Source organism: Toxotes jaculatrix, chromosome 6 (genome assembly GCF_017976425.1).
Source record: "Toxotes jaculatrix isolate fToxJac2 chromosome 6, fToxJac2.pri, whole genome shotgun sequence".
Taxonomy (NCBI): domain Eukaryota; kingdom Metazoa; phylum Chordata; class Actinopteri; family Toxotidae; genus Toxotes; species Toxotes jaculatrix.
In genome coordinates this window covers 8022673-8048764 of record NC_054399.1, presented here as the reverse complement: position 1 = coordinate 8048764, position 26092 = coordinate 8022673, and the positions used below count along the sequence as shown (strand labels likewise).

Sequence of the window (26092 nt, the reverse complement as noted above, 5' to 3'; positions counted from 1 at the left end):
CTTACTGTTTTCAAATAATTTAAAAAGAGCAGGAGCCATGACAATGGATGTGACTTTAAATAGACACTGACATGTCTGCAATCAGCTGAAGAACTCTGTGTTCTTTCTGCATAATGTTTCAGTTTCATCATCCTTGTGTCAAAGATTCATACAATACCTTTGTTGTGCTGTCTCATGTTGAGCATAATCCTTCATTGACTGGCAAGGTGAAAGGCCTTAGCACTGTGTTGTTCAGGTTGGGCAAACAAATGAAACCCAAGAATTGCTTAGTAAATTGAATTTCAGGGTTACTGCTACTCCTAGCTAGAGAAACAGAACAGAACAAATTAAACTGGATTGATTTTTTTGTTTGTTTTTTGTGTGTGTAGATGTTTCTTCTCAATTAATATGCATTCATGCAATCCTCCAAATAAATTTCCCTTATTGTCTTGTTAATTGTGTCGTTTTTATTTTTTGTCCTTGGCTAGTACTCAGAGCCATTCATGGCTTTGGGCTGATGCACTCATAGAACAAATTTAAATTCGTTTGATTTAAACAGGACCCTCTTTGACCCAGCTATACTTTAATAATAATGCAATCCTTGGACTTAAGTGGCAGATCATTTTCTGAGTTACATAAAAAACTAGATAAGTCATCCAATTTACACACTACAAGACTGATGGTATGTGTCACTTAGGACCTCAGAGACTCTGAAAAGGAGGGTAATGAGTTGACCGGTGGTCTTGTGTACTTCACTAGATAGAACATTGGAGTACGTGTATAGTATGGCTTCACATGTTAAAAAACTCTTGTGCTGTGTTTTCAGCCTGGATCCACGGCGATCCCAGGAAGGTCGTCTATCCAACTGACAGCCACGGTCAGTTCTGTGGCCAGAAGAACTCTCCCAATGCGTAAGTGGAAAAATGTCTGCCTCCTGAATTGTTGTACAGTGGAGTAATTATGTTCTTCAATTTGTCTCTTAGCTTTCCATTGTTATCTTTACACTCTCAATAGGCTTTGACCACAATACATGGAGATGATTTGTGATTAATTATGGCAAGCTTTACTGCACATTGTGTGCGTGTGTGTGTGCTTAAATGCTTGCTGATAAAACATTGCACAGGAATGGACTGATTTCTCACTGCTCTGAATGTGTCGCCTCTCCTTGTCTTCATCATTTGTCTCCACAGAAACAAAGCCATATTATTCTACTTCAACATGTTGAAATGTGCCAATCCTGCAGTTTTAATTAACCTCCAGTGCCCTACAACCCAGGTAAGAGACTGAATGAAGCCCCTTGTAGCAGCTCGTTTTAGAATGCTTTTCTCCCAACTTTTCCTCTACGCTTGATTATGCAAGATTGATGGGCTTTCTCATTAAGAGGATGTGTTGCCTCCTCCAGCTCTGTGTCTCCAAGTGCCCTGACAGATTTGCCACTCTCCTGGATGCGTGGAATACCAAAAACTGGGAATATTACAAGCAATTCTGCAAGCCGGGCTTCGAGATTGGCAGTAAGGTGAGAGCAAGTGTGTGTAGTGGTCTGTTTTGTCTTTTTAGCATGCATTTTGCTTCTAGGTTCCAGTTTGTCTCTTCCTACGGGCAGATACCCTACCTGTGCATCCTAATATAGCTTTTAAACTAAAAGTAATCCATCCCCAGATTTCATCGTCTTTATCTGTACAGTCTTTATATTGAGGAGCTCTTTTGAATGTCCTTTGAGAGACAGGTGGACGTGAGCTAACAGCCACTGATGCTCATCACAGCCCTGGTCTGTTGGTTGGCTCCAGTTCAGTGACGGTGACGTTGGCATGATGGTGTGTAAAGATCAGAAAGTGAGGTGGTGTGTGGGAGCACCTAACAGCTCAGTCATACTGTTTGAATCATCGATTTCCCTTCCCACATCATCTCAAGTATGACAGTGTTGCATCAGACAGGATTCAGTCCAACTCTGTCACATCTGACTTCTTAGTCTTGTCACTGAAAATTAAATGTTTCTGAAGTAAGATTGTTATTATTCTGAAAATAGGGACGATTACTTTTGTTGTAAAACGTACTGGTGAATGAAAAGATTACTTAATGGAATGGAAAAGGCCCTCCATTTTAACTATGATATATTGTGTTGAGTGAATGGTTAGTGATAAATCTGTTGTTTTCAGTTGTTTGAATCATCATCTCCTCCATTTCCCTTTCAGTCAGCTGCAGAAGTCATACGGAATGAAGACTGCCCATCTATGATTGTGCCAAGCAGACCTTGTAAGTGACTCTGTAAAGACAGTAACACAAAATAGCTCCTTATGTTCGGCAAGCCACTGAAGAACAAAAACTTTTTAAAAATGTCTTTCAGTCCTTCAGCGGTGCTTCCCTGATTTCATTACAAGAAATGGAACTCTAACTGTAGCCAATCAGACCATCTTCAAAGATGGTGAGAACAACAAGAGAAGTGTCAGCGACCTCAAAGATGCTGCCAAGTAAGTCCTGCTTCCCAGCAACGTGAATCTCTGTTGTTGTTTTTGAATGAGTTAAGACAGACAAGTAGAAAAGTCACACAGTACTTTACATTTGAGAATTGGCATTCTTGCTGTGGTACAAATAATATGCATAATAATTGACCCTTTGAAATAAAGTGTTTTCAAACTGTTATACTGTCAATAGGGCTGCCAACTCTACACCCAAAGAGTTCTGGACAGATATTACAGGGTAGGACAAGCGGGCATGTCACTGATGCCCAGGAATGTGTCCAACCACATTCAAAGTCATTTGCATGTGTATTGCATGAAAATGTAGCTTACCTACAAGTTCAAGAGTAGAACTTCAGGGCTACCAAAAAGCTCATAACAAGCTGCTTTGTAAATCGATGCTGTCAACATGTTAATGGGCTGAGATGGCAAAGTTTGGATAAGCAGAGAAATCATGTATTTAAAAAACCAGTGAGCTGATATTATAAATATACATGATTCAGTGTTTGCTGTGATCAGCTTTTCTTTGCTCTGAATTACCTTGGAAATGTAATGTGCTTTAATGCTTTTCTTTTTGTAGCCAAGTAACCGCCATGCAGCAAGGAGTGGAAAGGTCTCAAAAAAAGATTTATTTCAGCTTTTTAACTTTGCCTCCGCTGTATCCAGCAGCTTTGTGTAGACTAACCCTTCCACCTGTGCTGTTCATCATGAAGAATCTGTTCCTGCATCCCTCCACCTGCGACAGTGGGGAGGAATCAAGACAGATTAATAAAGCTGTTTGTGGAATACATCCACCTGGCAACATCAAGTCAGCATATTCACTTTCTGAATGGCTGTCACAGCCTTTGTCAAATAATACAGAGTAATGTAGTGCCCCCTGGTGGCCATTACATTTGCTACCTTAAACTATATATGAATTCAAGTTTGCATAACAGTGCTGGATGTGAGCCAAACTCTAGGACATGGACAGGGTTTCAGTGACCTTTAGGCAGCTGAATTAGAGCTCTTCATCATAAGGCTGTTTTCAGAGCTCCCTCCAGTGCTGTGTTTGGCCCATAGAAATGTTAGCTTGTCCTCTATCCCTCCTCTGTCTGTGCTTTAGAGATCTATCTGAGTCATAGGGCAACGTGTCTGCAGTCAAACCTTACTGTAGTCATGTCCTGACTTCGTTACCAGTCTTGTAGTTTGCATTCTTTTGCTGCAAGTGAAGCTTTTTACCTGAGGTGAGAAACTGAACTTTAGCTGTTCCACCTAATGGGGCCTCACATTAACATCCAGTTTATTCCTCACAAGTTTATATTATTCTGATTTCTGTTACCAGAGTTCTTTAAATACGCTGATATTTGGCTTTCTGCAGAATTTGTCACCAGGGAAAGGTTAAAATTTCTAGATCATCATAGTCATTTTGAGACTTAAAACAGTTCTTTTGTACACTTTGCTGTGAACAGAAATAAATGGGCTCTTGATCTAACATATCCATTACTATGTGCTTCTCCACTAGGTGCTCCTCCGTATCACATTTGGTAACATGCTACCATACCATTTTCCACCATACTATAGGAACTCTCTGCTTAATAGCGCTTCAGCAACACTAATGCCTTTCTTTTTGAAACCTGGATATAAAACCATTTTTTTCAGACCCTCCTAACCCAATAAGTGGCTCTCAGAGCTGAGAATATCAAAAGCATTTTGAAAATGTATTCATCTTTGTTTTGCAGTGAGAATTCAAAAATCAAATGTCAAAATGTTTTTGAGAAACCCTCGTAAACTCTGAGCGGCAGTAACACAAACCTGCCACGGTCCTTCTCTGTGTTCTTAGTAATTCCCCCTTTTTTTTGTCACCTCTTCTCTTCTTCACTTTTTCCTCACCTTGTTTCTCTGCCACAGAGGTATCGCCAGTCTGCTCAGTGCCAAAGAAGTTGGCATGAAGATCTTTGAGGATTATGCAAATTCCTGGTACTGGATCCTCATGTAAGAATGACTGTGGCTTCTGTGGGTTTTCATGTTTTCTCATCTCTTTATGGATTACCTGCTCTCTGTGGGCAGAGAAAATTCTTTGACCCATCAGTGAGAGTAATGATGAAACTGATGAAAATTTTCACCCTGTAAACGTTTATATGCAAATATTTCCACCTGTCCTACCTGCTCAAGGCCCCAAACTGGTGGAATTTACAACAGGAGGCAATTCAGATAGCACCAGATAAATTACTGTTAACTGAACAGTAATTTATCTTGTTAGTAATTTAACTTGTTAAATAGAGTGTTGAAGTATTCCTGAATTCCTTTGTGGGAAAGCTTATCTGTCTTATCTATGATATTGTCTAAATTGTATATTAATTTGTCACAGTTTAACACTAAATACTGGCCATTTCCCGGTATGTATGTGTTGGTGTGTGTTTGTGTTATTGCAGTGGTCTGGTGATAACCATGGCAGTCAGTCTGCTCTTTATCCTTCTGCTGCGCTACACTGCTGGTGGGCTCCTGTGGCTCGTTGTCTATGGTGTCATCGCTGCTGTCGGCTACGGTGCGTATGCACCATAGATAGTTACCCACATTGCCAAAATATCCACATGTTGGAGATGTTGCTCACATTTTCTTCACATTTACATTCTCACATATCTTGCTGTTAGCAGTCCTGTTGTCATGGAAAACTGTGGCATATTTACATTTGTCTTAGATCTGTTATTCTCTCTTTCTCACCCTGTCTCTCAGGTATCTGGCACTGCTACTGGGAGTACAGTACTCTGACTGGGAAGCCAGGTGCTAATGTCACCATCTCTGATATCGGCTTTCACACAGACTTCAGCATTTACCTTCAGCTCAGCCAGACGTGGCTCATCTTCAGTATGTTGTCATCTGCTAGCAGACCTTTACTTCACACGTTTCTCTTTTATTTTGTTAGCTTCATGTAACATAACACGTCAGTTGGTAGCTTCCATTGAGTCTGGCTGGCAGTACCATGAGTTTTTAGCATTCTGTATGCAATGGTGCAAATGGTAGTACAATAATTTAAATGATTATTTTTACTAAATTGGATAAAAGGGGTTTAAATTGTTGAAGAGACATGGTAAAACATATTTGTTGTGTGCCCAATGATAATTATTATTTACTAAATAAATTTTGCATCTGCTTTGTAGTGATCTCACTGTCAGTGACTGAGGCCATCATTGTGATTATGCTGATATTCCTGAGGACGAGATTGCGCATTGCTGTTGCATTGCTGAAGGAAGGAAGCAAGTAAGAACGGATAAAAGCTTTGCTGGCTACTTAAAAATTAAATGCTGTGTGTAAGTCTTTTCTTCATGCAAACAATGTTTGATCTTTGCTGTTTCTAGGGCCATCAGCTACATCATGTCCACTCTCTTCTACCCTATCATCACCTTTTTTCTTCTGGCCATCTGCATCGCTTACTGGGCTGTTACAGCAGTGTATCCTTCTAACTGAAACACTAATGAACTGCTTTATCTGGAGAAGTATAGGAATTCTACTACTTTCCTGCAGCCTATTATAGTGTTACTGGAGAAACTACATACAGTTTATTAAAAGCAAGAGCAAAATGCAAACAGGCTGATATTCATGTGGCCTATGTTATACAACTCAGTGAATCATGAACAGTATGTGCTGATACTGACTCTACATGGATATTTGTATAAACAGCACTTCACTTTTATAAGCAGTGATTTTTGAAATTGTTGTGTGGAGGAAATTTCCCTTTGTGTTGCTCTTAACTGGTCTGCCCTCAGCTTCTTAGCATCATCTGGTAATGCGGTCTACAAGGTCACACCTGCTGATGATAAATGCATGTATGCCAACCTCACATGCAATCCAAAGGTGAGCCACACACTCTTACACACTGAACTTCTGTGTATTTATTTTGCCATGTTTTGGTTTCAGAAAAATACCAGTGCCACTGATTCTTTGTGTTTTGAAACCATGTAATTTCTCTGTCAGTTTCGTGCTCTGTGAAACATTGCTTGGTCAGATTCTCTAATCACACCCAACTGTATTCGATGAAAGCAAGACTAATAGCTTCTTTATTGCCTAAATAAAATCTGGCAGTGAGTTTTGTGTGAGAGCCATTAGAATCAACATGCTCTAATGTAAATAGTTATCACATTAGTGGCTGACAGCTATGAACGCCTATTTGACATATGTTATTTATCAGCCTGCCTGCTATCCCTGGTTTGTGCATACTAATGTGAGCATTTAAAAGGATTGATACGCTATGGGGTTACAGAGTGTTTAATAAATGCAGGATTACCTCAGAGCCATACATCGAGAAATGATTCATTAGCATGGAAAACAGCTGTGCAAAAGAGGAAAAAGCTAAGTAGAGAAAAGTGACACTTGTGTTTTTCTGTGATTTAGAAGAGCTACACATCAGTGTCCGACCACACATCAAGATTAAATCTGTTGCTTTATTTCAGACCTTCAGTCAGACCAACATCACCAAAGTGTGCCCCGGGTCACAATGCATGTTTGCCTTCTATGGTGGGGAGAGTGTGTACCACCGCTACATCTTAGTCCTCCATTTGTGTAACCTGTTCGTGTTCCTCTGGCTGGTCAACTTTACCATTGCCTTGGGCCAGTGTACCCTGGCTGGGGCCTTCGCTTCCTACTATTGGGCCCTGAAGAAGCCAAACGACATCCCCGCCTGCCCCCTGTATTCCTCATTTAGCAGAGCCATACGGTAGGGAGCTGCATGGATAGAGATGAGATGTTTACGATATTTTAAAATGTGCTAGATTTACAGTTGATTTTTTTTGTTGCCAGTTTTAATATTGTGTGGTTTGCTGCTTTAATTGGCCTCTACTACACATGCCAGTATTGAACAAAAACGTTTGTTGTATTCCTAAAAAATCAGGAATGAATAAAAGTTACATTTGGATAAATAACAAAATAAGGAATTTCCCAACCCAGCCATCAGCTGAATCAATGAGGAAACTGACAGGCTTTTCTTTAGTTTGCTTGTAATATAAAAAGTGAGTTAAACACACACTCTACGCAAATGGTCAGATCTCCTATCACATCTCATCTCGTGTCACAGTTATCACACAGGTTCCCTCGCCTTCGGTTCTCTGATCATCGCCATTGTGCAGATGGTCCGAATTGTTCTTGAGTACCTGGATCACAAACTGAAAGGTAAACAGCTCTTAAAGAGACTGATATTCCCACTCTAACACAGTTTACTGGTTATTTCAAAGGTGATGCTGATGATTAACATTTCCCCAGGTTCTCAGAATGCCTGCGCCCGATACCTGCTTTGCTGCCTCAAATGCTGCTTCTGGTGCCTGGAACATTTCATCAAGTTTATTAACAGAAATGCATACATTATGGTGGGTTGTGGAGCATCTTCTTTGCCAATATTTTTGACTAATGTGTTACAAGTATCTGTTAGCAGGCCTGTTTTTATTTGGCTTATCTTGTAACCTTTTACTAAGCCCTGTCTAACATTTCCCCCTACAGATAGCAATATATGGTAAGAATTTCTGCACCTCTTCCAAGGACGCTTTCTTCCTCTTGATGAGGAATGTTATTCGGTAAGCCTGTTGTTGTATTTCTGTGTCAGCTCCACATGTCTAAAAAGGGTCAGACTACAGATGGCTTAATGCTGAAACAAACATTTTCATTGCTTCTTAACATACTATACCATGAAGTTACTCTGGCTTTTCCATTAATAAGTCTGTTAGGATGCCGAAATGAATAAGATTTTAGCAAGGCTGTTAAAAAAGTTGTGGATGTACTGTTTACAAGTTGGTGAAAGAATCAAGAAGTAGTTGCACATTTTTCCTACTTAACCTACTTGCCTCTGTGTATTTAATGGTGTGTGCGCTTTCATAAATTTCCCTTGAGTTTACGTCTCAGTACATGACGGTGTCTTCTTTGCTTCTCTGCTGTCTGTGTTTTTCCCCCACTTTTCTCTCACCCCTCTGTAGGGTGGCTGTCCTGGACAAGGTGACAGACTTTCTGCTCTTCTTGGGAAAGGTGCTTATTTCAGGAAGTGTCGGTGAGTTTCATGTCACCCGCAGTCTGTGACATTAGATAAACAGTGGCATAGATGATAGATATTTGCAAAGGAGACAGGTGAGATATCCCCATGAATAAAAGGATGATGATAAATGGTCTCACTCCCAGTTATTTTTTGCCATGCATGCGTGCACAGTTTGTGTCATTACAAGTTGAAATTTAGATTTGTACAAAAAAATCTTTTTTTAATCCCTGCATGTTATTTTGTATTTTTTTAATTATTATTATTTGGTCATTTTTTTAATGTTTTCCAGGTGTTCTTGCATTTTTCTTCTTCACACATAAGATACCAGCCATTCAAGAGGAGGTGCTGTCCCTAAATTACTACTGGGTTCCCCTTCTGGTAAGGAACAAAAATGTGGGCTATTTAATAATTAAATGTACCAGCAATTACAACTGAGACTGAATCAGATTGCTTGGGCAGATTGAGATATATTTGTGTTCTGGTTTGGACTATGAAACATGGAAATGAGAAAAGCAGTGAAGATGCCACTGAAAAAAAACATATGTATTAATTACATATTTTTCAGTGGCTGCTGTTTTCTCCTTGTCTTATCTTTTACCTTAACATTTGTCAAGCGCACACCAAAGTTTCATCTTTTTTTTTTCTTGGTTGTGGGAAATTGTCAAACACCACTGCACTTACTCCAAATTGTTTTTTACAGTGTTGCACAAGCTAATTAGATTTGTTAATGGACTTATGACTCAGTGATTTCTATTCTTGGTGCTTTTGGCGTTTGTTGGAATGCACATTTTTGCTTTGACATAATAAAACAGACATGCAATGCAGCAGTGTCTGCTGACGATACACTGCATACTGACTGCAGCCTGTTGGTTCTTTCAGACGGTGATATTTGGATCTTACATGATTGCACATGGCTTTTTTAACGTCTATGCCATGTGTGTGGACACATTGTTCCTGTGCTTTTGTAAGTATGGTGGTTTTTCTGTTCTTCACATGACAGTGTGAGAATACATACTACTTGTACTGAGCACTTGTATGGTGCTTAAAGATTAAATGTTAAGTAGCTCAGCCCAGATGAATATATAACGCTTTCCCTCTTTAAAACTGGCTTCAATCTGTAACCAGTTCCTTCTCATTCATTGTTTCTGCACTCTTTAATTCCTGCATGTCTGTGTTTATTCATCTCTACTAAGCCTTTGCTTTTCTTTCTCTTCCTGGCCGATCACTCTATGCACTGTTTGCTATTTCCACTACCCCTTTCCTGTGGTGGGACCTGGTCTCAGGTGAAGACCTGGAGAGGAATGATGGTTCTTCCTCCAGGCCCTACTACATGTCTCCTGGCCTGCATAAGATCCTGCGCAAAGGAGAGGAGGGTGCCAAATCATGCGCTGCTTCCTGAGCGATGTGCGGCCATTTTACTAAACTGTTGACTCTCTCACTCACTTCTCCATATCTACTGTATGCGTGGGGTTCTGGACGTTTGAGAGCGAGTACTGTAGGGCTAAACATCAAAACTGGATGCATCCCAGCTTGGTCCAGGATGACCAGGACATGAAAGGACATGCTTTTACTTCAGTTCCTCACAGAAAAGGCACCGGAGGGGACTATAAAAAGACCTCTGTTCACTTCCTCTATTGAGCCAACTCAGATAACTTGCCTTTTTTTCTGCCACGCTTTTTGTTCTTTTCTCTTTTCTGTATTTTCTGCTGACCTCTGCCTTACTGAGAGGGTACTTGTCAACTTGCAGGACGGATGCACAGACTGAGATAAAAATAATAGGAGCATTTTTACCCAAACAAACATGAGGACCTTAAAATGTACAGATGCCACTGATGGACTATGGCATAAGGCATCACCATAAAAAAAAAAGGTGGTGGACTTATGGGGAACCCTCTTGTTGCACTTTGGTCTTCTAGTGTAAAACCATGTTTTGTATGCACTTTCACATATGGGAAAAGAACCATGTGATTTATTTCTTCTGCCTAGCATGATTATTTTGCTGGCTGTTGATGTTTACCATTGGTCTTATAAGTTGCTTTGATCCACTGTATTTATACTAACACAAACACACAAATCCAAAAATGGTGTGTATACTGCACTTGGCAAAACAGGTTTCTCTTCTTTTGCATCTTTTAAAAAAAGGTCACAATCATTTCAAAGTTTCCATTATGCTCATAGATGTACTGTAAACCAGACAGAGACTTTGTGGGAGGTCAAGACTTCAAAATACATTTTATGGTTTTTGCTTAAAATTTGAACAGAACCTGACAGTTTTCAGGAAACTTCTGAATGCAGCCACTAGTTTATGTGCCTAGTTGTGAAAAAAAAAAGAAAATGTTCCTCTTATTATGTGGTTTTAGACCTAACACCAGGAACCTTTGAGATACAGTTTATAAAAGGATGTCAAAGCCATTTTTGGTACATTTTTTTATTGGATGGTTCAGATGTAGTGCTGTTTTAATACTAAGTATAATACACGCATCTGTCTGGAGGTTATTCAGTGTTCTTTTTGTATAGGAGAATTTTTTTTATCAATGCAATCCAATGAAAATGTGAATCATTTTTTGGAATAAACATAAATGGTTGAAGTATTGTCCACTTGCATTTTCAAAGTACCTTGCTTTTGGTTTGGATTTAACTTTTTACTTAGTAAGTGATTTTCTCTACTATCTTACATATTGCTGCTGCTGCCTCCTAGTGTGGGATCTGGAGGTAAACGACGGCTCTCCTGACCGGCCCTTCTACATGAGCAAAACCTTGAAGCGCATCCTCAACAAGAAGAACATCCTGAGAAAGAAACAAGAAGACAGGTGAGGGAAGGAGAAAGACCGGAGGTCATTTACCAGAGCGTGGTACAAGCCCATGTGGCAATAAGCATTTTCCCAAATGTAAATTAAGTGTACAAGAGTTGCACCTGTACACTATAATGAACAAACTTTAGATAAGCAGCTCTAATAATTTGATTCACCTGCACACTTATAAGTTATGGATTTGTTAGTTCTTTGGCATTTTTATCTTACTCCAGGAGTCTAAAAAAGTCTTATATTTTGGATGGTTTACAAAGTCTTGTACAAAGTTCTTGTAAATATATTTTTTTTAATTTATAATGGAAATATTGTTTTGCAGCAGGTTTTTACACAGAATTCTTCACACAGCCACATACTATACAGTAAGTTCCTATTGGAACAAATGATTTCTTTCTTTATTGAGGTTGTGGCAAACCTCATCTGTTTTTATTCTGATCTCTTGTAGTTGCCAGTTTTCACCACTTAGTGGTGCCAGTCATTATTAGATGTCTTAGGTGTTCTGTGTTCCCATGCAGTGGTCTAATGTCAGCTCATCTGTGTGTTATTGCCACAGTTTTTAATCTCAGTGTCTCATATTGAGAAAAATGTTCAGCAACTGTTTTCATGTTTAACTGTCAAGGACACAATTCAAAAGCAGTTCATAAGACTTCATTCTTAAGGGCCTTTTTCTAATAATTGCCACATTGAGTATCTAATTGCATCTTTAAGCTACATAGTTTATTGGAGATGTTTTTCTAAGATTTTTGAAGAACTTCTTAATGGGACAGTCAGCAGCTTTGTCTTTTCCAAATGTTTGGGGAAAAAACAAAAGGTGAAGTAGAAGGATTTGTAGAAGCAACATGTTCTTCTAAGCAGCAAAAAAAAACACAGAACCTATACCGATTACTCAAGTGCTGTTTCTCTGCTTTTTAACCTGCTGCTGATACGGGCCCATTTGTGACTCAGAGGGCAACGCACGCAACCCATTACAATGATTACAACCATCACAATGTGTGTAATGTGGTGATTGGCTGCTCTTAAAGTGATACTTGCCAAAAATGTATCTCATTAGTTTTAGAGCGTCACCTCCCGCAGGTTTGAAACGTGGCTTTTAAACATGATTTCCTTTATTGCAATACTAATAAATTTACAAATTTATCAAACATCCTCAGACACTATTCAAACCACAGGTCCAGTTATCTACTGTCCATCTTTATGCTCTGAATGTTTCAACCACTAAAATCTGCCTATATATGAGACTTTTGCTTTTTTTTTTTTTTTTTTTTTTTTTTAACTCATGTCACATGTGACAAATAACAACAACAGTCCACAAACATACAACCGACTGCATGAGCTATACTATATATTTCATTGGTTGCTCTTTTAAGTGTTTGCTTAAATTAGGCATCAGCATACGGTTTAGTGACACAACTTGATGTGAAGTTCAGTTTGCATGATTATATTTCTCATGAGCCAGTCATGTGAAAGATGCAGTAGTGTGGGTTTGTCTGGTTGATGGAACATTTGATTAGTTGATGAAATCCCGTGAGGTGACACTGAAGTTGATTTTTTTTGTTTGTTAGTTTTTTGTCTTGGAGACAGAATCTAATATATCCTTGATGGATTTCTTTGCAAAATGAGATTTGTGCAGTTTGGGTGTTAGCTGATTGTAAAGCTGCTAACTGATGAAATAAACAGGTGACATAGCTCTTGGCAGAGTCACACACTGTGTCCTCCTATTCTACAGACGTTAAACCATTGATGAGGTTGTCTGTTTTTTGTTTTTGTTTTCCAAAATGGATTTATGCGTCACTTTAAATGATAATAACTTTTAGATTTTGGAGATGTGACTCGTGTTTGAGATTCTTTGTGTCGTGTTTGATCCTACCCTCACGGTGCCTCAGAGTGACAGCACTGCCAGACTTAAACACTTTCTGCCCCCGATTGAGCTGAACATGCTGGGACATGTACAACGTTAACCATTCAATGAAAGCAAAACAACTCTGCTTGTGTATCTGGAAAGAGAGAAATGATGCATGTAGTGCTCAGTGTGGCATATTACGCATATGGCATTTTGTTATTCCTTTTTTATATACTGAAAGTCTACCCGTTGAATTTTGTATCTTTTTGTGCATACAGCTCAGGTCGGGTTTCATTCCCATGAGGGCGAATACCTAAGATCTGATAAGTAAAAACTGTGCTGTTTTTTTTTTTTTTTTTTTTTTTTTTTTTTATATGCTTCTTCCTCCCTCCCATGTCTGGAAATTAGATTCTTTTGGTCAACCACAGTCAACAAGTACACACAAGTAAAACTGCTCTCTTTGTTAGAATAGGCGTCAGTTTTCTTGCTGCAAACTCTTAAAAGTCAAACTCTGAAGATGCAGTGCTCTAGCCTGTCAATCTTAAGAAAAATTAGCTATACTGTAAAATTGTTTTATTTATTGCCTTTGTCATATATTTATTTATAAGGTAAAAGTTGCATGTATTTTTTTAACAGAATATATTGCCTGTGTCTGTATTCATAAAAATACAGATGTGCTTTGTTACTTCTGTTTTTAGTCAATAAATTGTTTTTCTACCACATGCACTTTCTTAATACCACTACCATGTTCCTGAATATGGTATAAAGATATAAACACTGCCCCACGTCAGCTGTCACTGGATCTAATTTCGTTGTGTAAAATGTTTAAGTCATTGATACGTCTCCCAGGTTTGTGAAATTAGACATTTATTTTCAAAACAGACTTCACATACAATAAATAAATTAAATTGCAATATTCAAACACTCAAACAATTTCAAGTTCATCTTCATAAGGAGTTGACATTTGGGGTCTGGTGGCTTTCACGGAGCACGGTCAAACTGTGTCACCAACTACACAAACAAATATAAATCTATAATGTCATATGTCACAATCCTATGAGGTACACTGAAACCTTTCCTTTTCCACATATACAGTATATTTAGGACTGTAAATTATACTCATCCATAACAATGCTCAACAGTGAATTAAGTGTTTTCAAAGAAGATAAACATTATGAACAACTGGCAGTTTAAGAAGCAAAAGGTGGTTTATGGTTCACTGAAAATGAAATTATATTTACCATGGAGTTCTGAATACTGCAGCTGCTAATGATGAGCAATCGCTGGTGAAGTCTGAGGCTGCTGTTTGTTTGTGTGTGCGTGTGTGTATGTGCATGTTAGCTGCTCAGGCGTGAGACACAGGCAGGGAGGTCATGGCGTGGGCTGGCAGCAGTGGTTGAAACATGGATGGCGGGGGGTGCACTGTGGGCAGACAGAGCACCAGAGTCATTACAGTCATTCACATGTTAACTCAGACATGAAATGTTTTTGTTTTAGCAATTATAAGTCATTTTTTTTATAAATTAAATATAGTGTAAAAACATATAGTTAAGACATTTAGAAAGCTTTAAGCCTCTTTTGTCTGAGGTAAATTTTTTTTTTTTTATCAAAACTAATATATATTAAATCTCAGCAATATGAAAATCCTGCTCATTGAAATTATTCTATATTAGTATCACCTATATTTTTCCAAAAATAAATGACCATTTTTCTAATGACCAGCTTATCAACACTTTTATATTTCCTCCTCTAAACTCCTGGCAACTGGTTGGACATTCCATGTAGATACCGAAGTTTTCAAAGGTTACGTTTCTAAAAGCAGCAATGCAAACATAAGAAGAAATGGATTAAAAAAAGAGTGCCAACAATAACCTTATCTTTTTAAAAACATCAACATCAACAGTCTTATCACACAAGATCATAACATTTTGCCAAGGAAATGACAATCAAAATCACTCAGATAATAATTCGTTAAAAGTTTGTGTCTCACTGTCTATGAAGGAGTGTAGTGCAGAGAGCATTGACCCCTCCGGGCCTCCGTAGGCTGTGTACTGCAGTTCCTCAGGGGTTGGGGTGGGCTGGGATAGGCGGCTGGGCTGCAGTGAGGTCATGGGGGTGCTGGAGGTGTGGTTGGGGCTTACGTGCTTCTTGTGGCGAGCTCGGCAGTTCTGGAACCAAACCTGAGTTAACCGGACAAACAGCTTTTGTAGGTCAGCTTTTGAAAGCAACAAACAAATGCGATGAAAGAGCCATACTTTGTCACAAAGTAGTAACAGCTGTTGCAGGTTGTAAATTGTGCAAGCCTTTATCTTTCTCTGCCAAAAAAAAGGATCTATCTTTGTCAATGTTGTCAAAGAGGAGTCACTTTTTCCATTGTTGTAGACTAATATAAAGATATGCTTATGATATAGTGTTCCCACTCCATGTTAATAATTTTTTTGAGGACCCCAAGCTTTAATTTGACATAATTAACACATCCTCAGTAAGTAAAGACACTTAGACGCTAGGCAGAAGTAGCAAGAGTCAGTGCAGGGACAAATCTTCCCTCGGGTGTGTTTTCCCCAAAGTGTCATTATCAACCTATACCACTGTTAGCACTGTAGTTGAAGTCTCATAACCACTAATCTAAAGTTAAACTGGAACCACAGCTCTGGAAGCATAGGTAGCATAGCACATATATTTGTCATTAGTTACATTGACCTTAATCCTAACCCTTTAATGCTTTCAACACACACTTCAGTTTTACTTTGGGTTGAACTTTACCTATCATTAAACACATCTGTAAATACAACTGTCTTTGATAGAAGATCTAGTTTGTTGGTTTTGAAAAAAAAATCTCACTGCAGTCGTCCTGGACCTTGCAAGTGATACACACCTTCACCAATGGTGTACTGTATTTGAGAATAATTTTGAGGTATACTTGTGTGTACTTGTCTGTACTTTTCTTGAGTATTTCCAATTTGTAGTCCGTTGTATTTCTACTCCACCACAGTTCAGAGGAAAATAATGTACTTTGTACTCCATTACATTTACTTGTCAGCTAAAGTTACTGCCTACTTTGTTGATTAATATTTTACATAGTCAAAAACATATAATTCGCTTTAAAAAGATAGAATAAACTAGCTATAAATTAAACTATACAGCAGAATCTTAAGCATTTGAAAGTGGACATATATTGCCTGCAGGTGCATGATATGCTAGTATACTTCAACAGTTGTTAGGATTTAACTTGCTTCTTTCTAAGTGGTAGGATTATATGTTGTGTATTCCATTCTCCGTCTTCCCCTCACACACCGACCCTGCACTGACCTGTATGACTCTTCGACTGAGGCCTGTCTGCTCCGCCAGTTTCTGCAGCGTCTGGGCGTCTGGGTTGTTGTCCTGAGCAAACTGGGCCTGCATTACCTGCATGTCCACACGTAAAAAGAACATCAGTACAATATCAAACAGGTTTACTTTGTTGTCGTATGAGGTAATATAAGATAAGCTGGGGATTTGACCAGCATTTTGGTTTGTCTAGGTCAAAACCACGACAGTACTGTCCAAACAGTACCACAGTATTATTTAAAATCCAGCATCCTTGTTACCTGTATAGTGTCTGTTTCATTCAAGTAAATGCTTTACTAAAATGTCCTAATTTATTCAAACATCCAATTTTATCCCTCCTCTTTACGACTGTTCTAAGAAAAGAAGTGTGTTGCTGATGTTCTGCTGTCTGAGAGTTGCAGTCTGCTCTGTGGTGTCTGTTAGTGAAAATAGAAGATAAACCTATCTGAACTCACTCTACTGAACTTTGTCTAAATATTTATGACACAAATGAATAATTCTAATTTAATTTTAAAGGCTGGAGTCGACGTTTTTAGGCCCAATATCCTTAAATTGGAGATTTTCTTAGGGCATAAATTTTTATGTTTTCTTAGCAGAATTTTATTCCTTGCATGTCAAGTTAGAACATTGTGGGGAAATTCTTTGATAGACAGCCATTTGTGAAATTCTGAGACAACATAGACCTCGTTTTAATACATATTTATAGTTAAAAAGTTATAATTAAAGAGACCAACAGCTTTACTCCTTACCTTCATCCCCACCATAAAGGTGCAGTAAAATTTAGACTGTATTTTACCCAGTGATCCAGTATAGTTTTTTTTTTCTCTCTAACAATCTGTCTCTTGTGTGTGATGATGGCTGACCTGCAGTTGGTCAGCAGTGAAGCTGGTCCGAGCTCTCTTGGAGGGTTTTGGCTGGTTAATCTCCTGCTCAGTGGGCACAGCCCCCTCCATGTTAACACTGTTTCCTGGATCACAGAGCAGATTTTTCATATTAAAACATTTTGGCATGTGAACACATTATATTAGAAGCACAACAGATAGTATATATATTACTTTAGCACGTGGCACACATTTTAAATCTATGAATTAAAAAAGAGCATCATGCAATAAACATATTTAAACCAAGCTGTAAAAAAAAAAGAAAGAAAGAAAGAAAAAGAAAACATGACAATTTTGCCTTAATTTCAAACAGATTGCTACTCTCAGGACATTATGTACAAGTTTTGTCTTATGTATATGTTCAGTTCAGACCTATTAGTATTTTCCATTAACTTTGAGATTTATTATCAATAAAAAAGGAGGAAATATTTAAGCATATTGAACTTCTTTTTTTATTAGCATGAAGTGCAAGGAGTTACTGATTCAATTTACAAATCAATTTGGAAAGATAATAACCCTGTTTTTTTTGTTGTTGTTTTTTAATTTAATAGTAAAAAGTAAGATTTGTAGGAAGAAAAAACTGTATAATGATTTGGAAATGAGTGAAATGTAATCTAGTCCAGACCGGCCGGCTCACCTTTCTCCACGGCCCGCTTGAGGTTGTCCAGCATGCAGTCGTAGTGGACCCTGCAGAGCACCTTCTCCTCAACCAGGGCGAACTCCTCTCCGGTGGACAGCTGCCTCTTGCAGGAGAAGCAGGCGAAGCAGGCCAAGTGGTACACGTTTCCCTTCGCCCGGCGGACCCAGTCTGTGGAGTGGATGTTCCTGCCGCAGCACGCACACCAGGTGCCGTATCTTCTGCAGGTAAAGGTCGTGGTGAGCACATCAGACACCCACACAGCTGCCTGAGGGCATTTAAATGCTTTAACTCTTTAGTGATGTCTTTTCTGCATTTTTAGCGGTTGATGTCTTTTTTTAATCTTAGTGTCTTTAGTTTGGAGCGTGTTTTTCCTGCAAAATTTAGCCTAAAATACTACACAAAACCTCCCAGACATGCCGCTGCCTTTATGACATTCGTAATAAGACCCTGTCAAATTAATTCAATAAACTAGATCATTGAAGTGGCTCCTAACTTTACTATCCCCCTATACTATCCCCCTATATAGAAGATTTACCCAGCGATCCAATATTACTAAAATCTTCGCTATCAATCAATCTATCACCTGCCTTTTATGATGATGGAGAGTTGGAAAGCGGCGAGTAATTTTTTTTTTCTTGAAGGCTAAACCGCTTTAGTTTGTATTGATTGATTAATGATGCTTTTATTTGGCAATAACCGAAAGTCATTAATTCGGTGTAGCTACTGGTATTGTTGTTGTTATTGTTATTGTTATTATTACTATTATGATTCCTCAGTTTCCGATATAACGTGTAATTATTAAACAGTTCGTATCTTTCTGCAAAAATTTCGTTTCAGTAGCTTCGATTTTCGTTTGATCAGCGCAAATAAAAATCGATGCTCTTACCGAAAGTAATCCAGTTTACAGAACACCTCTTTTTCTTTGATGTAACAGCTGGTGTGGCTGCCAAGAGAAGTCTGGCACACGCTGCAGGAAAGACAGCGCACATGCCAGCACAGGTCGTTAACCTAAAGCAAAGATAAAGGATAAATCACATAAAGTCAATCAGTGTGGGCCTGCTGAATAAACACACTCGAACTCACGAGCCTTAAAACCACAGAAATCCGACGCAAACGAGAGAAGAAAAAAAAAACAGAATTCAAAATTAAATGAATGACAACCATCGCAAGAAGGCCAGAAAACTGCAGCACAAAAAAAGATAATAAATAAGGTCTGGTATTGTTTACCTTTAATAAATATTTATCCATAATTTCCTCGTTGCAGCTCGCGCACACGGTCCTGCCCAGCAGAGGTGCAGATGCCATCGCCTGCAGCGACGACGCGTCTTCATCCAAAACCTCCACCGGTGCACCCTGAGGGGATCAGACCTGCGGTTAGAAAATTACACACAGGAACGCATCCTCCCCACACCTACAGTTACAGCAGAGGACTTTATGATAGGGTTGAACTCGGTGCACTTGTCACTGCCACCACTGATAATGATGGACTGGGGAAAATAAAATCAAACAAACAAAACAACCCTCAATGATAAATCATTTACTGTCATATTCTACATATTCTAGTTATTCTGGGTTAAAATTTAAAATTTGCTTTTTAGGTTTTTCTAAGATCGAGTGTCGATATCGTAAAACATGACAGAAAAGAATTAGCTGCCATTATTATCAATAGTATAGAATAGTTATTTTTTAAAAAAAACTTTTGGAAAGAAGCATTTTTTTCTTACTAAAAAGCCTAATATAACAAAAGAAAAAACAAAACAAAACTTTAAGAGCTGCCTCCAGGCTGAGTGTCATTTTGAAGTATATGGTGTAGGACTATTCGTGATATTTTCCCAAAATGTGCCAAAATGTTTCCGTCCACAATCTCAAATATTTAAACTTTTAACCGGCAACGGTCTCTGGTTACTCCCCAACCTGTTTCGGAAAATAAGTTTTAGCTGCAACATTTTAATCCTACCATAATGTCTTTCCTGTCCTCTGTGCATTTGCCTAGCAGCTCTTCATCTCCTTTGCAATCTTCACACATGACGAGAAGCTGTGGCGGGAAGACGGTGTCGGTCTGTCAGACTGCCGCAGCTGCCTTAAATGTCCCCTGCTCCTTCCCATAAATATCATGCCTTTCACTTTTCACCATGACAACGCCGACGATTACCAAAATGACATTTAAAAGAGAAGGATAGTCATTACTTACAAAAACAGACAACACTTGAACCAATACTTATGCTATGTGCATTATGTTCTTGAGATCTGCATTTGTGATGCAGCAACTGCTCGCTGCGTGCGCGCGTGCTGCGGTTAGACCCCGACGCACCAATTTGACGCGTCAATCAAAAAACCAGCGCGAGGTCTCGGGGAAAAGGGGACTGATTTATTTAATAACACCAATTAAAAAGGCTAAGTTCGCCACAAACGCCTACCCGGGGTAACCAAAAGGTGAAGAGGTCTCATTAACTACTTGAGTTTTAATTGCAGAATTCAGGGAGGGGTAATTTACCTTCGACATTTCTTCAAATTGTGAAAATACTGAGCTGTCAGCGTGTGGAAGGCCGGCTTTAATGACAGACTAAAGCCCACTCTGGCAGAGCAATTTCGGCCAATATTTAATCCCCCGATCCGGTCTAGTTTATAGCCCACACTGACTCACACCGCAACCTGGTGGTAATAAAATGTATGGCCTGTCACTAATTGTCATTACTCACCTCATCGTGGGACAACAGAGACTCGTTTTCGTTCTCGCTAACAATGCAGCACTCTACTTTCACTTCACTTTTCCAGCGCATGTCTGTGTCCAGGTGTAGTAAACGCTTCCCAGTTTCAAAGTAAAAGTCTCCTCCGGGATTCCTCTGTATGTCAGTCAGTCTGCCCTGAGCTGTGTCTAGAGGGCGGGTCATAATTCATATTTTCCTCTCCTCCTTGGCCGCGCCTCCCCCAGAAAATTGTTGTGCGGTTTTGTGTGAGTTTTGAGGGAAGAAAAAAAACAACAACAGTCAGTTATATTATCAATACAAATACTTTATTTTATTTTTAAATTCCTGAAATGACAGTGATGCACGGGCAACAGGATGACATGATTTTAATGTGTAATAACCAGTGGTGAAAATATAAGCACATTTGCTCAAGTACAGTACTTGATTACCTTAACTCAACTAGCTTAGCCTATAATTCCGAGTTACTTGTACTTTACTTGACTGATTTTATTATTAGCTATACTTCCGTTTTACTGCATTTCTCGCAATGTTGTACCTTTTGTTCCACTACATTAATATGACAGCTATAGTTACTTTTCACATCTTATGATCTTAAGATCTTACACACAAAACATCATCTATTAAAATAAATGAAGCATTTTACTACAAAACAGAATATTGAATACTTAAAATGACCATAACCAGATACAACGTGCTAGTAACAACAACAATAATGATCCAAACATGAAATATATAATAATATTTTGAATGCATTTTGCTGTTTATACTTCTGTACTTTTATTTAATTAAAAATTTGATGCAGGATTTTGGTTGTAATTAAGTATTTTAAAAATGTATTATTAATGTCACTGGTATCTGATTTTTACTGAAATTCTACATAGGTAATTTACAGTTTACAGTTTGAGACCAGTGGGGGATATTAACCTTTGAAGACAGTGGTTCCCATGTCCACAGGCAGTGACCAGTTTGAGTGACTTTTTTTCCTTGTTTTGTCTGAACTGAATGATTTTTTAGAGGCCTGAAGAGATAAAATTAGTTTGTCATTCACAAGAGAAAATAGCAAACATTACTGGAAAAATAAACATTATTTGGTAGCAGGTTAGTAATGAATATTACCTAACAAATCTGCAGAGAATCAAAAGAACAAAATGCAATGAGCATGGGGCTTTTGGGATCCCTGTAGGTCTGGGGCACAGCCTTTTTTGAGACTATGAGCTCTCAAATGGCTAGTAGTCATTTTCTTCCTGTACTTAAGTAAAAGGAATACCACCATGTAAAAATACTTAAAGTTAAACAAAGCAAGTTTGCTCAAGCAAAAGTTCAGAAGTATTGTGAGCAAAATTCACTTCAAAAGTACTCATTATATAGAATGCCCCCTTTCAGAGTGTTATAATAAAGAATACAGGATATTATATTTAGGTATGAGTGTTAGTGATGCATTGCTGAACATGTAAGCAACATTTTAATGTTGTACTTAACGTATAATTCTGGCTGATTTACATGCTGCTCTTTAATTCAATCTATGACAAAACATAATATTTTTTAAACTGATATTGTGTTCTGTATGGAAATTTCACAACTTTACCTTTAGTGTCTTGCAGGCAGGTAAAACACAGTACCCACACAGATCTGAACATAAAACATATCGCAAATATTTTTTTTTTACAAAAACAAATTCAACAACTCCCGATGTTAGCTCATAAAAAACAATGTCAATCAGAGTACACTGTAACATAAAACCTGGAATGCATTCAGCCGTCACCATCCCACCCAATCATCCATAGCTGAAACAAAATCACCATCATCAAACACTAATCGTCAGCTGACTCCTCCTTAATAGTTTGATGGCAGGTGAGACAAAATCATTTCTCACTCTGTTGCTTCTATAGCTGTCAAATGAATGTCCCTGAGTTAAAAGTACAGTATTTCCCTCCGAAACATAGTGGAGCAGAATTGTGAAGTAGCATAAAATGGGAATACTCATGTATACTAGTTCAAAATTCCACCTAAGTACAGTACTTGAGTAAATTCACTTCCTTCATCTGAGTGTTTTTGCATCACACTGCGTTGCTCAGTATAGAAACTAAGGCAGACCACCTGCTTGTTGTATGCAGATCATGTCAACTTCCAATCTGCATCCAAGCAGTGACAGACAGGGGCCTCTGTGTGTCTTTGAAGAGGTGATTCAGATATTTGGAAAGGATTACATGGACAAGATGACAGGAGTTCCGCTTGTGTTGACTGAATGAAAACTCACTTTTGCCTTCTCTCTCCCTCTTTTCTTTAGCTTGTCTTCATTCACTCATTCAACCCAGACATTCACTCATCCCACCCATCATCACCCCACACACACACCGCTCCAGCCCAACCACCACACACACACACACACACAACAGAAAGGCTATTTTCTGTTCTCGACTGCACTGATGGGATAACAGTCCGACCTGCACCGGCATGACTCTGCGTCCCTATCGCACCATCGCAGAGGGATAAAGGAGTTAGCGTGCATCCATCGAGATGTGTCCTGTTCCACCTGGTGGAGATGAATGCTCTTTATCAGATGACACATCTCAAACATTGCATACTGCAGTGTAGATGTTTCACCAAAGCAGCATGTGATTCTGTGTGGATGTGAATCACAGTCTTTGCATGCTGTAAGACTTCAAAGCAGGACAAAAGTCTTGGAAGAGCCACTTTATTTTTCTCTCAGCAATAAGTTTAAATGGAGAGGTCAAAGGTGAGAGGAGAGCTGTGATGTCACAAAGACAGTGTTTCAGTGTAATGTAATATCAAAAGAAATAATAACCCAAAATCATAAGCATGAGCAGAACCTATCGAGAAGTTATCATCAAAAGATAAATTATTTCTCTGACTTGAAAGTCTTTATCACTCCAACATGCCATCAGCAGAATCCCTCATAGGAGCACAGATGTTGGGAAAGATGTAAATCTGCTTGTGTTACAGTTGCGTGTTTTCGGTTTCAGCACCGCACGGCTGAGTAAATGTTTTTCTGGTGATGTGGACCAGACAAAAACAGTGTCTCATCTGTCAACATGCTTACAAACTTGTTCTACCGCTCTGCTGCTTTACCTTCTGGTTGTGCATTAGGTTGCTATATACTGTATGATCTATAAATACTCCATCATTACAGATGAGAGGTAAAAAGTAGGTCAGTGATTGTGATGGCATCAAAAACAATGGCAAAATGGATGATGACTTCAAACTTGGGGGCACAGCTATAAAACACGTTAAATACTATTAATTTTAATATGCTCTATATCTGTGATTGGTGTTGTCTCTAAGAAGATTTCTGTTGCAGGATAAAAGCTTGTTCATCGAAAGTCAAACAGGAAGTTTGACTAACTCTAATTGAACCCAAACGTGTAATGTCATATGTCTATATCTGGTTTCATGTCCATATAAAATATAAAGCATGTAGTTTTTCTGTATTAGGAATAATATGGTGATTTCTGTATATTGTCACTTTTTATCAAATGTGCAATTCCAGAAATGGAGTTATTGGTAATTAGTTAATTAGGAAATGTTGAAACTCTTGAGTCTTTGACTAAAATGAAATTATTCCATAAGGAATGTTTCATGCTTCAGTGATATGAATGAACAACTTCTGGCATATTTTTACATCCAAACTGTTTTAGTCTGTAAAAGTTTCTTTAAGAAGATACACAGAACACCCAAATACAGTAAGAACAAAGAATGTGGGAGACTTTGGCCAAGAGCAGTGATGAGCGTTTGGCCCCTGTGAGCCTCTGAGAAAATCTCCTAATCTACTACTTCCACATGGACCTTTGCTTTCTTTGGGGCTGCAACTACTCATTTATTTCATTGAAATCAGTCAGAATTGGGGTGGTTTACAATTGACACAACGAGTTTGGCATGACCTTTTCTCCTTGCTGTAAATGGGTACTCATTGAATCTGAAGGGGGAGGGGGAGTTTGCTAGAGGAGGAAAGGTGGGGTAGGGAGGAGGGAGGGTTTGCGTTGGCTGGGGGCCGATGGGGGGATTGGGTGGAAATCACAGCAGTGAAAATGGCAGTTCAGTGAAAGAGGGGCCTGATTGCATTGGGACAGCATGCGAGAGGGAGCAGCATGCTCAGCCCAATCAGAGCGACATAAGGAAAAAGTGCTCTTATCAACCAGTAATGGCCCACTTGACAATCACACAGGCACAAAACTGCTCTATTTAACGCTGATTGCAAAAACTGTACCCCCCCCCCCCCTCCACCTCAGAACCGCATGACTCCCCCAAGATCTCCCTGCCACCTCCCAGCTTACAGCCAAGACCCTTTCCTGAATGGAATTTATAATCACCCCTCTTCTGTTTCTACGCTAATTGTTATTTTAAGACTTACGTTGTGTATTATGCATTTAGTGCTGGTGAAATGTCTGCCTTGATTACTGTGTTTATTGCGAGCATTGAAGGAACATCCATCTCAATTCCACCAGCTTGACAGGAGGTTGAATGGTTAAACAGGTATCGCTCTCTTTTACCCACCTGGCTGTTCATCTTGGTTCACGTCCGGTTTTTAGTGTGACAGAGACCCGCTGCAGTGCACGTGTACATGTAAAGGTTATTAATGCAGCTCTGCAACGCATGTGGACCTGATTAATCTACTTCATCTATCTACTTCGATAAGATACTTTTTTGGGGGGATTTAAAATTTTTTGCTGGACATTTAATGAGAGCTTGAAAATGATAAAATTTTGAACTGACACGTGTATCTTGATTTGGCACCAAAATTGTATCATCAATCTACTGTTACACTGTTTTTTTTTTAATTAATACTTATATCATTTGTAACAGGGGCAGTACTAGTAATGGATATATCTCCGTTTCATTTGCTCCTGGATATATTTGTATATTCCTTACACAAGGAAAACTCAATCATTTTTCATATTCTGTTTTTTTTTTCTTCTCTGTTTTTCTTCTTTCTCATAGTCCCTCTTCTATCTTCCCATCCCACCTTCTTCTTTTCTTTTGCCGCCTGGTTGTGCCGCCTGGTTTCCTCAGACATTCACAGGTGTGTGTTGACATCCTGGTGTGTAACAGGCGCAGGGGAGTGCAGTGCGGAGAAGCTGGTGGGTGTAAATTTGCAAGGAGCACAGGGAGTAGACACCTTTGGGCCTGGGTGAGTCCACCATGCAAAGCCAAAAGAGAACAAAGAAACTGGGGTAAAAATGTTATGATAACTTAAATTCTCTTACCTTATCATTTTTATGTATGCATATTTGTTTGTATTTTCAAATGTGCACAGTAAAAATGGTTTGTGAACCTGCTTGTAACATTAACACATAGTTCAGAGTGAACAGTCTCTAATTCTTTTGTGCTTTTACATTCTAAATGTTTTTGAGAGAAATATCTTTTTAGTATATCAGAGGTCGTTAGCCACTGCTAATTGTCATGACTCATTAGAGGATAAATTCCTGCAATATTTCCGCATTTCA

The 26092-nt window shown here is 38.8% G+C and overlaps 2 protein-coding genes across 8 annotated transcripts in view; one reads left to right on the top strand and one right to left on the bottom strand.

Moving 5' to 3' along the window:
• Nucleotides 1-13717, top strand: part of slc44a5b (solute carrier family 44 member 5b) — a 31871-nt gene extending 18154 nt beyond the window's left edge. Inside the window, exons 4-22 of one of the 2 annotated variants that reach the window (XM_041040838.1) lie at nt 806-890; nt 1170-1254; nt 1382-1495; nt 2172-2232; nt 2324-2447; nt 4323-4406; nt 4847-4959; nt 5148-5279; nt 5573-5672; nt 5771-5863; nt 6179-6266; nt 6863-7125; nt 7483-7577; nt 7668-7771; nt 7902-7975; nt 8372-8442; nt 8717-8805; nt 9307-9391; nt 11126-13717. In XM_041040838.1, coding sequence (XP_040896772.1) covers nt 806-890; nt 1170-1254; nt 1382-1495; nt 2172-2232; nt 2324-2447; nt 4323-4406; nt 4847-4959; nt 5148-5279; nt 5573-5672; nt 5771-5863; nt 6179-6266; nt 6863-7125; nt 7483-7577; nt 7668-7771; nt 7902-7975; nt 8372-8442; nt 8717-8805; nt 9307-9391; nt 11126-11241 — 1976 coding nt within the window. In that variant the 3' untranslated portion in view covers nt 11242-13717. Of the gene's footprint in view, nt 1-805; nt 891-1169; nt 1255-1381; nt 1496-2171; nt 2233-2323; nt 2448-4322; nt 4407-4846; nt 4960-5147; nt 5280-5572; nt 5673-5770; nt 5864-6178; nt 6267-6862; nt 7126-7482; nt 7578-7667; nt 7772-7901; nt 7976-8371; nt 8443-8716; nt 8806-9306; nt 9392-9710; nt 11018-11125 lie in introns of those variants that run through there. The other variant, XM_041040839.1, reaches the window with a different exon arrangement.
• A 247-nt stretch (nt 13718-13964) lies between these two features.
• LOC121183311 (LIM/homeobox protein Lhx8) lies at nt 13965-20726 on the bottom strand. 6 transcript variants are annotated; one of them, XM_041040337.1, is made up of 9 exons: nt 20622-20725; nt 19880-20045; nt 19150-19275; nt 18809-18930; nt 17920-18140; nt 17265-17368; nt 16384-16479; nt 15065-15254; nt 13965-14496 (listed from the first exon to the last, which is right to left on the bottom strand). In XM_041040337.1, exons 2-9 carry the CDS (start codon nt 19946-19948, stop codon nt 14420-14422), a joined length of 1005 nt encoding a protein of 334 aa, XP_040896271.1. In that variant the 5' UTR covers nt 19949-20045; nt 20622-20725; the 3' UTR covers nt 13965-14419. The 6 variants fall into 6 exon arrangements, 5 of the variants coding, with proteins under 5 accessions (XP_040896271.1, XP_040896273.1, XP_040896267.1 ...); XM_041040339.1 differs by having other exon boundaries at nt 19880-19957; nt 20622-20721; XR_005894199.1 differs by lacking the exon at nt 19880-20045 and having other exon boundaries at nt 14032-14085; nt 14316-14496; nt 20622-20726.
• Between the last annotated feature and the right edge of the window lie 5366 nt (nt 20727-26092).

What these genes read in the sequence shown, in the direction of transcription:
- LOC121183311 (XM_041040339.1), bottom strand. Translation starts at nt 20,702, where the DNA reads ATGCGCTGGAAAAGTGAAGTGAAAGTAGAGTGCTGCATTGTTAGCGAG. An exon ending in TGGATAAATATTTATTAAAG is followed by an intron (nt 18,931 to 19,149) that starts GTAAACAATACC and finishes TCTTTGCTTTAG; the next exon opens with GTTAACGACCTGTGCTGGCA. An exon ending in TCACTGCTGACCAACTGCAG is followed by an intron (nt 16,480 to 17,264) that starts GTCAGCCATCAT and finishes GTGGACATGCAG; the next exon opens with GTAATGCAGGCCCAGTTTGC.